Consider the following 10,837-nt stretch of genomic DNA (forward strand, 5'->3'; position numbering starts at 1 on the left):
TGGATCGGTTTTATACAGGCTTATCGCCCTCACCCCCTTGATCTGTCTGGGATATGAACAAATACGCGAGCTACTGTGATGCTGACCGCCAAAGTGCATTTTCTAGTCTCAATTTGCTGGTGCAGTTTTACGCTAAGCCATAATTAGGCACTTCTGTCTCGAATAGTTTCTGTACTTTAGTTGTTTGGACAGGTGATGCTTTTCTGTACTTTGAGTCTCAACTGACAGCGAGTGACCGAAACAAAGGGCGTGAGTTTTCAACCTCGTGACCGGGTCTAGGAAAGTGCATTGTTCGGCTGAGCAAACGCGAAAACCAGAATGAAATATTGAACTTATTCACGGTAACCCACGTATGAGAGAATTTCATTCGGTCGTATCGAACTATTCGATATGTTTGAAGGAAATTACCGGATGAATGTAGTTTCACGGTTTGGTCACCACGATCTACTTCATCACAGGTTCAATAGTCACCTCTGTCTCTGCCACTCGTGCATTTGAATGATAGTATATTAAGCCTCAGAAATTGTTTACCAAGACATAACTTAGGTCATAAACGCTATTCTGGAATTCAGTATAAATAACGACCAGTTGTTTTAATTCAGTGGCATTTTGGAGTTCAACAGCCAACCGAAGGGAATGTGAGATTATGAAACGCAAAGACAAGTGTTTGAATGGATCACTTTGGGTCTCCACGGATTTGCAAAGGTTCGTTTTTGTCGAACGAACGGATAGAAGTAACAGGGTATCCTAAAAAGCTACTTCTATCTTTGAACTGTAGTGAATCCGAGGACAAAGTTGCAGGGGGCAACGAGCCACGAGCCTGCCTTCAAAGTGCCTTCAATTGCAAGCGTGCACTCGGACATGTTAAATAACAAGTGACAGTGCGAAAGTCACCGACATAATTATGAATCCACATTTTTCATCGCTTCGACCATGCTCAGTGAAAGCCGCATGAGCCGGAGGGCGCAGAACCGCTGGGTATTTCGTCAGCTCTTTCAAGCCCCTCTGAAAATGCTTACCCTTCCGCACTCTGATTGGCGTAACTACAAACCTGACATTGAACAAGAAAGTTCATCGTGGTACGTGAAAACTCTGGATGCCGAATGCATAATTCAGTCCCTGCAGCTTGTGCTGATTTAAACACCCGTTTCCCCGGTGGCTCATTGCAAATTTAGTTGACAGACTCAGTTCAGTAACCGGCTAATATCAATCAAATGCGCAAATTAGGAATATATCCAGCACAAGGACAATTTGTCGTTCAAGAATAATAATTGATTTTCAGGGGCCACCATGGTCTGAATAGCCCGAAACAAATCGAAATCTGCAGTGAACTGCGGAGGAATTTAGGTAGAGCTTCCCGTGCTACGTATAAAAAGTGGATAGTAGTTGATCATGACACGCATACGTATTGGGATTGGTGGGGGAGAATTTATTCGTACACTTCTTTCGGAGGCTGCACAATTTCCACTGAGTACCCTCTTTCTAGTCAGAAATTCGACAAACGGTAAACGCCGGTGGCTCATTTATTGACTCAGGTACCAGGCATTCCACTTCACCGGAGACAGGACAAACCGCTGTCGCCTACTGCTTCCCTCATCGCTGACTTGAAGGTTTCTACATGTGTACATGCTGTGTTTTAGCTCTATCCGTTTGCTCAGCTTCTAGATCTGCTGAGTTGCTGTCTAAATACAGGTATCTGCTTTTATTCGACGTCTGATTCTAGATGGATTGCTTCGTGTTCCCGACAAGCCCTAACTGGTCTCTAGAGGTCCGTTATCAATGTGATATTCTCATTCTACTGCAATCTGAGCCAAACAGCTTGGATGGATGCACTAGTTATAACGAATCTCGTTGAACGGTTCTCGTGAATCTAGTTCACACTCTATCGTCCACAAACTGCTTCACTGCTAAGCTACATCTGTGCATTACATGCAACCCGTCAGGCACAAACAACAGTGACAAGAGAGACCACTGAAGTTCACGAAGACCAGTAGTTTTTCAACCAAAAACGGGTCCCGGCGATATAGTCGATTCGTGTACGGGCTTGTCGGCATGTGGACAGCCGACATTGGTTTCATTCGTTTGACGGGAGATTCACTCAGCTTCAAATTCTGGCGGCCCACACGATGACAGGTTGGTTACCGGTCTGTCTCGATCGCACTAATACTGAGTACTACAAAAGAAACTCGCAACGAGGGCGAACCGGCAGCGTGGGTACACTGCTGTTAGCGCACCTAAGACCATCGCCCAGTTGAGCTCCAACATCATTGGCTGCCCTTAGTCGCGATAACTAAAACCATAGCATAGGGTTCTTGAAACTGTCTTCAACAGAGTTTGAGGTGAACTCTTCCGAAGCATATGCATAAGTGATAAGGAGCCAGTGATATCCACCCATTCGAATAACTCTTTCATAGCCACTGGCACATGAACAAGGTGATCATCCGATCAACCAGAGATACTACGTTGGACGACTTAGAGCACAAACTAGTACAAACAAAGACATCCTCAGACGCCTCTGGGTCACCAGAGTTGTGCAATCTTGAGCGAAAAAGAGACCGACGTGGCAGTCAACTAAACTGCGTTTGGATTTTCAATCCGTGTTTTGGAACTGCATAGTCTTCGCAATCTAGATGAATTAGTTCAGCATACAGCGAGGTGCAATCTACCCCAGCTTATCTCGAGGTTTTGAAAATTGATATTTGAGTCTCGACAGCTCGGCAACTACAGCGCGGTGTAAATTCCACGAAGAGATGACTAACAATCAGATGAGAGAGTGAGTAATATGTTAAGGTTTCTTAGCAGTATGATTTGGTTTATCTATCCATATGCTAATGCTATGGATAAGGAGGCATCGTGGCTGGCAACACCTAATGGTTGATGTGGTATGAAACAATCATTGTATGGACCGTTGATGGCTTTATGAGACCTGTGATGCACGTCGCACTGACATACAATATTGACGAGGCTACCTTCCTCCGGTGCACTGCAATCTGAATGCAAGTGCTTCTTAAAATAGCCAACTGCTGCGTTGTCATTGGCAATTTACGTGTCTAGCTAGAAAACAGACGTCAGGTGTGTCGACAAAAGGTAAAAACTGTTGTGAAAATTAGCATAGTGTGCTACCTCACAATAGTTCACTTGAAATTTTTAGTGCTTTTGATGACACCGCTGAGGCAGCATTCACGAGCGGTCACTGCTTCAATTGTTTGGAAGGAAAGTCCAGCCGCTTGTCAACCTTCGGTCCACTCAAGGTTGCTCCCAGGAAGTGAGGTCATTTCATAATTTCACATCTGGATTTATCTTGCAGGCGAAGTGCATCTATGATGGAAAATCCGACAGTCACTTGATCATTGTTGTAGAATCTCAGCAAAGCTTTTGTCCGCATAGCTTTTCTCCCCATTTCAGCCGGTCTAACGATACAGAATGATATATCCAAACTACCGGAATTTGGTTAGGTTTGTTTAATTAAATGTTATGTATCAGATCCCCCATGCTGTTGGAGAAGCCCAGTTCTCAATTTGCAGTATAGAGCACGGGGTTCAACTACGCTGTTCAAAAGAGACCAGTGCGAAAAACCTACACACTGGGCTGCCTCACAGTCTGGCTACCGCCTAGCGCTGACTCACTGCTTACTCGTTTCCTCTGAAGATCGCTGACTGCCTCAGAGAATGATTTCGATCTGTATGTAAGGCAAAAAGAGATGAAAACTCTGTGCTCTTCCCAAAAATGCTTAACATATAACTTCCAGCAGAAGAGCTAGCGATCTGGAAATTGCGCACGATATTTGCAATCGATACCCAAAGGTGGATAGCAGCCAGGAAGGTCTTAAGAGACGATACTGAACAATGTGTGTGAAATCAAGGTGTCTGCCAGGTAATGTGGAATCGGTGCCACATGGCCTCAAAAAAGACGTCGGGTGGATTCACCCAAGAGGATCAAGTTGGTTGTACACAAGTGAGCCCACATTTTATTCGTTCCACAGCGGTGTGATTGCATATTAGAAGGTACGGGCATGTGCGCGTCCGAACTGGTCACGGTAGATCGATGTGCATATAGAGGTGTGCTTTTGCAAGCTGAAGCATGTCAAGTACTATAAACCAGTGCGGTCTTGTGCCAATGCTGTTCTAGGATGAACAACTTCAAGCAACCTTTTGTTGAATCTGGCAATGGCGTTGACTTAAGCAAAAAACAGTCAAAGAGCGTAGTAGAGTTGACTCAGCGTGTCTGAAGGTATTTAAGGTATTTTCTCGTATAGTTGTAATTCTTCGAAGAGAGGAATTCTTTATTCTACTGTGGTAACGATTCTTTTCGACGGTGAAGTTAGGCTTTGTAAAAAGAAATCGGTATTGAAGGGGGCTCCCAAAATTACGTCAATGGCTTCAGTGCTTCACCTCACTCATTATTTGTCTCCTAAACGATGAGTCGAGCTAAAACGTAGTTCCCTTAGCGGAGTTCTCTCATAAGATGAGGTCTGTTTCAGCCTGTAACTATTCAATGATTCTCATCCAAACCATGCTAACACATCAGACAATCAAAAGTATGGTACACCTGAACCGAGAATCACAGAGGAAGCACCTACTTTCTACTTCGGGACAAATATTCTTCGGTATCCTCCAAACAACGAACGTGTGGTGAAATCCTATTCGCAGGGCATATTGACTCAGCGTGTCTGAAGGTATTTAAGGTATTTTCTCGTATAGTTGTAATTCTTCGAAGAGAGGAATTCTTTATTCTACTGTGGTAACGATTCTTTTCGACGGTGAAGTTAGGCTTTGTAAAAAGAAATCGGTATTGAAGGGGGCTCCCAAAATTACGTCAATGGCTTCAGTGCTTCACCTCACTCATTATTTGTCTCCTAAACGATGAGTCGAGCTAAAACGTAGTTCCCTTAGCGGAGTTCTCTCATAAGATGAGGTCTGTTTCAGCCTGTAACTATTCAATGATTCTCATCCAAACCATGCTAACACATCAGACAATCAAAAGTATGGTACACCTGAACCGAGAATCACAGAGGAAGCACCTACTTTCTACTTCGGGACAAATATTCTTCGGTATCCTCCAAACAACGAACGTGTGGTGAAATCCTATTCGCAGGGCATATTCCACGCCCGTAGCCACAAAACAGAAGCGCTTCTGCACTGTTTTCTTGACGAGAACAGTTAACGACCAGAAAATGTTATTCCACCACAGTTTTTAATCAATTACCCGTTTAATATTTCACACTCTTATGCTTTTATGCGTATGTCTTGAGCTCGAGGGTTGAGCTCCGGATAACTCAGCTGTTATGGTACGAGACTACTGACTGGAAGGTCCATGGTCCGAATCCAACTGATACTTTTCGGTGGCACCTCGATAATACCTCATCCCTAGTATCCCCGCCGAGTGACAGTGCAGCTATGCACCTAAATTATACAAGCTGAAACATTTGGTGAAGATATTCGTGAAAAAAAGCATTACTATTGACAATACCTTGGGCACAGCTACCTGCCCTACTGCTTTAACCGTACACGATTCGATATTTTCCCCATCCGTATCATTTTCTGATAAAGCGAATGTTTCCCACCTATCAGCCTCGATACAGCAGCTTATGTTTGCACTTTTACGGGATGGTTGTCTGTGACCGTGAAATGGGAAACTCACGTACTCATACATATGTGGAGTCGAATTGCCTACCTGCCTTGTTACCGACTGAGATCCTCATCGCGCTTATGTATGTGAACTTCTCTGCTGATTCGACAAACATCCACTTGCAATGTTGACGGACTAATACACTGTATCGCGGACTAGTAATTGCGCACAAAGTTCTACGTAAAAATGTGTGATCCACGGTGATCACGTATGCCTCTGATAAGGGAGAATAAGGTACAGTAAGCACCTAAGTCTAATATTTGTTCGGAAATAGGCCACAGTGATCAGTACGGATTCTCTCCACAGGACGCTGGCCCAGGGGCCTACTTCAAAGCCAAAGTATGCTGATATGCGAGCAAGTTTACACTGGTTGGCACGGCGTGCGATTTCATTACTGAGGCCTGCTGCAGTACACCAGCAAGTATGACAGGCCAACAATTCCAATTTTTTTCTATACCAAGATGTGCATGAATAAGGTAACAAAGAAAATGTATTCACACGCCAACAAAACAAACCATCAAATATGACTGCTATCTCTTCTGCGAAAACGATACTTTACAGCGACAGTTCAACGACGTCTCAAAGATTCTTGGATGGATCCGAAATTTCGTCTTATGTCAGAATCTGACTAACGAGGGCTCAAATGAAGCGCTTGAAAAAGCTAATAGTCAGCAGCACATCGTGAACAACAATCCACTTGAATAGTCTTTCCGCCATACAGATGCTAAACACTATAATCGTATGCCTGCACGGCGATGCGCCAGCGTTGGACCACTGTTACTGTTCGTGGGCAGCTTTTTGGCTGGACGCACTTGTAAAGGGTAGTTTTGTAGCGCACCAACAGCCTAATGCACTAGCAATGCTTCGCTGGTCTGAACATATCATCCCTCTATAGCACTTTTGAATATAGGCTCCCCCAAGTGGCCCCTCATGGTAACTTTGGGGAAGGGATTAACGAGAGGAATGCTACTAGTGAAGGACATGGTATCCAGTGATTGGCGTTCATAGTATATTTGACGTGAAATTACAAAGCAGACAGGTTATGGTACACCAGATGCTCCGATTTCGGTTGAAATTGGCTGGTTCCAAAGCACTACTCTCTGTTTAAGACTCAATATCCGCAGGGAGGTTAAACTGCCCCCCCCCCTAAATTACCCTCCTCTAGAGAGAGGGAGCAGAGCTGAGAAGACTGTACATCTCCCGTAGCTGGTGTGTATGGGTGTTTTCAACAGCGGGCAGCACGGTATGCAGCCACCGGTCGCTCCAACAGCAGCAAGTTGTCAGGACTTCGACAAATTTGAGATATACTGACTTATCAAGAAGATGCGTTGGCGTACTTGTCATCCCAGTTTTTTATCTAGGCTAAGTCAGTAATATTTTATAAACTTTATCGAGACTCAACTGAGGACCAAAAGAGGGAATGATCCTGTCCCCAAGGTGTAATTTAACATTGGGAACAACAAGGGACTATTTCGCGCTCAACAAATAATGATCTTTCATCTGCTAATTTACCTTGCGTAGCTGTAATAAGTATTGTGATGGTGTTCTATGTCCGGCAATGATACGTGTCAATCTATTTACCAAACGAAATCAAGTGTTTTTTGTAAAATCCGGATAATATGGTAGTGTTAGACACACCTGACCTTCGTGACGGTCGAGTTCCTCGGAAATGAATTAGAATGGACAAACACCTTGCTTCAAAATTACCTCCTTGAGGAGATGTTTGTCCATGCATAGGATTATTCATGGGAGATAGAGGTCTGTGGTGATACACAGGAAAATACTCGATTTTCTTCGCTATAACAACCCGAAAGACAACAGAAGTTATTCCATCAGCGTTCACCTTTACAGACCCTATTTTGTTGATAAACGTCTGTCGCTCCGTGCGAGAAGATTTGAGCTTTTTCTGTTAGTAATTATGATTGACAATTGTTTTCGTTAATGTGGCAACCGAAACACGAGACAGTCCAGTGTGCGCTTTCTTTGTGCGAACTCGACGGGATGTAGAATGTCACTGAGTTCTTCACCTTTGTAGCCCTGTGGTGAGTGCACGGATCAGGTCTAATTCTCTTTTTTACATTTGGCCCCGAAAGCCATCTTTGGAACGGATTTTTCGCTCCGACTTGAATTCGAAAATAGCGATTAAATTCGGACGTGATGACCTTATTCGGCATGTAATGGACTACTTTGCGTGTTTGGGTGTATCCACTGTTTTCAGTAGTACTTTCTGTGGAGAGGTCTGACATAAAATACTGTGATTTCAAGGCCCAAACACAACATCTAGCCACCCTTTGTTGACCGATCAGCTGTCGTCAAATAAGTTCTGATCACAACCATATTTGTTGCTTGTTACGTAACCTCGGTGCTCTAGAGTAAGTACCCGCGATCAGGCTCATAAGACGCAGTGCACGGTACACAACTTCGGTTGATTTGGAGTTAAGTACTCGGACTAGGATTCGCATGGTGCACCTGTACAGTTAGGCACAAATACACGTGAAAGCACAGAAAGCGTTCAGCTGTAGCACCCTTCCGGTGCCTAGCTGCCATGCCACCCGAAGGAAGCACGAGGGCTGGGATACTGCCAGGTTGCCCAAGCCTAGACAGGGGAAGTCGAGTGGCGGAGGTCGGATTCGAACCGCGACGTAACCTCGGTGCTCTAGAGTAAGTACCCGCGATCAGGCTCATAAGACGCAGTGCACGGTACACAACTTCGGTTGATTTGGAGTTAAGTACTCGGACTAGGATTCACATGGTGCACCTGTACAGTTAGGCACAAATACACGTGAAAGCACAGAAAGCGTTCAGCTGTAGCACCCTTCCGGTGCCTAGCTGCCATGCCACCCGAAGGAAGCACGAGGGCTGGGATACTGCCAGGTTGCCCAAGCCTAGACAGGGGAAGTCGAGAAGCGGAGGTCGGATTCGGAACCACGGACTTCCGGTCAGTAAATTCGTACTCTAACCATCTCGCCTGTTGCAGAAGTATGCCAGCTATTCCCATCCGGTCAATTTGAACAGATTGAGCGCAGCTGCTGATCGAGGTAGGGTATCCAGGGCAGAACTAAATCGGTTGTGAAATAATGTGAGAAATGAAAATCACAATGCAGTGCATGTCATAGATGGACCGGCAAAATCTATGGAGAGATACCTCCATCCAACTAGCCGGGCACATCGTTAGATGTCAGACAGCCATTGGAAACCGTATATATGCAACTTAGCCATGCACTGACTGCGTTTCCCTTCGACTGGTGACCAAAATTTTACAAATAAGCTGCCAAGCTTGTCGAGTAGATCAACAACCACCTGGACAGCAACTGATTTCCTTGATAATTTGTACTTTTTTATATTAACCAATTTTTTCTTCAAACCATCAGCTAAAACCTCTGTGCAATGGTCGGACGAGACCTGGCCGAAAATAAGTTTGTTCACATCACACGTACTCCTTCCTAACTTACGTAAGTTCGTTTTCGTCGACGCCCTAGCTACGTACAGCTGTTGCGTTTGTGAAAGCATTTGCAGTGCATGCATCTGTTCATCTATCCCATATTCACAAGACAGTCCCACTTGGACCATACACAGTGAGACTAGTCTCGCCATGAATTCAATTACAGAATCCAATCCATGCGCGGATATTGATAATGGAAAGCATCCTGATTGTAGCTAGTTTGTTGAGTTCACGCTGTCCATTTTCTTGTTGGACAAGCTCGATAGAAGCAAGAGCCAGATGGGATGTTGAGGTCAACAAAGCTGTCACATATCACCAAGTGACCTATGCGGGCTACAAATGGCCTGACCTTTGCCCCGCATTTCCAGTGACCCCGGTTCACGTCGTCAAACACCGTCCGGGAGCTACTTCATTCAAAACTACCACCAGACAGCGCACGCGCGGTGGTCTGTCGAGTGAACAAAGCACCAAATTGTGCGCGCGCATGCGTTTGAGTCTGTTCAAGCGCATGCGTGCACCACATGGTCCACCAGAAACCGCCGCATCCACGAAAGCCTAGATGAACTGACTTTCATCGACGCTCCCGAACGGTGATCAGGTCAGGCTTGCTGAAAGACGTCGACGTAGGTGCTCTCAACTCCTTGATGATAGTGCATTCCAGGCGACGGAAACATTTGGTGAGTTCCCTTGCGAGCACATTGGATCAGAAGGCTAAGATCCCAAGCAGTCTTGCCAAATGCGAAATCACTGACCACATTGCGTAGTACATGACACTCCATAGACAGAAGCTTTTCCAAACGCACTACCTCTGCATCAGGATGGTCGCACCAAGTCCCCCATGTTGTTTACCGGCGTGGATGTAGCTGATTGGGTTGTCCTTCGATAGACATAGTCAGCCACGAATAGATTATCTGATGTAATTGTTTGGGCTTCTGAGGGTGTTTAGGTGGACTCGGCCGTGCGCGAGTGAATAAGTCAGTCTCGCCATAAGGTGGTTCCTTGTGATTTACATTCTTTGATGCCGCTTCAGCAGGGCATGCTTCACCTCATCAAGCAGTTTGAGCAGCTGCCATCGGTAGTTGCACAATTACTTCCTACTTCAAGAAGGTCAGATTCCTGAAAGTAACCACAGAATGCCGGAATCTACTGAGACCCTCAACTCCACTAGACATCGACCAGAGAGCCCTGAATCAAAGCCAAACAGCGCAAGACAGCGTCGAACCGAGGTCAGACTGTACTCCTCGAAAAAATAGATTGAGGCCTATGTACTTTCGCACTCGCGCACTCTCAGTGACTTGTCCACAACAAAGTTGTTGCGTTCCTTGTCGGTGAGTCTTTTCCAGCACCCGGCACTGGAGCGGGAACAGCAGACAGGTATAATAACGCCATCAGCAACGAGGCGTTTCGCGTGGGTACGTGTTCTTAAAAAAGGTCACACAAAAACCTGAAGTGGTTCCAAAAAGCAGACGTGAATTTACTTGTATGACATCCGTATATAGGTTTGTTCACCCCAGAGATGATGAGGCAACATAAAGGAAGTAGACATGTGCCCAGCTAATAGGAATGATGAAAGTTTGGACTAATCACGTTACCGTTAATTCAGTGCGAACTATAAGTCTCGAAAGATATAAAACAAAGAAGGATGTCTTTCTAAGTCTGCTGGGAAGAACTTGGCGCGACAAAGACAACGATACCGGATAAGGTGTGGCCCCTTATCGATTGCTTTCGGAGCGCCACAACCCCATCAATAAGCTTTCGCTAATTAAC

General features: G+C 45.2%; 1 protein-coding gene across 1 annotated transcript; it reads left to right on the forward strand.

Moving 5' to 3' along the window:
* Positions 1 to 9,263: 9,263 nt before the first annotated feature.
* On the forward strand, positions 9,264 to 9,629 carry T265_00405 (hypothetical protein; the record flags this gene model as incomplete). The annotated part of the gene is made up of 1 exon (XM_009164178.1): positions 9,264 to 9,629. One exon carries the CDS (start codon positions 9,264 to 9,266, stop codon positions 9,627 to 9,629), a length of 366 nt encoding a protein of 121 aa, XP_009162442.1.
* Positions 9,630 to 10,837: the final 1,208 nt, after the last annotated feature.

Source organism: Opisthorchis viverrini (assembly GCF_000715545.1).
Source record: "Opisthorchis viverrini unplaced genomic scaffold opera_v5_4, whole genome shotgun sequence".
NCBI classification, from domain to species: domain Eukaryota; kingdom Metazoa; phylum Platyhelminthes; class Trematoda; order Opisthorchiida; family Opisthorchiidae; genus Opisthorchis; species Opisthorchis viverrini.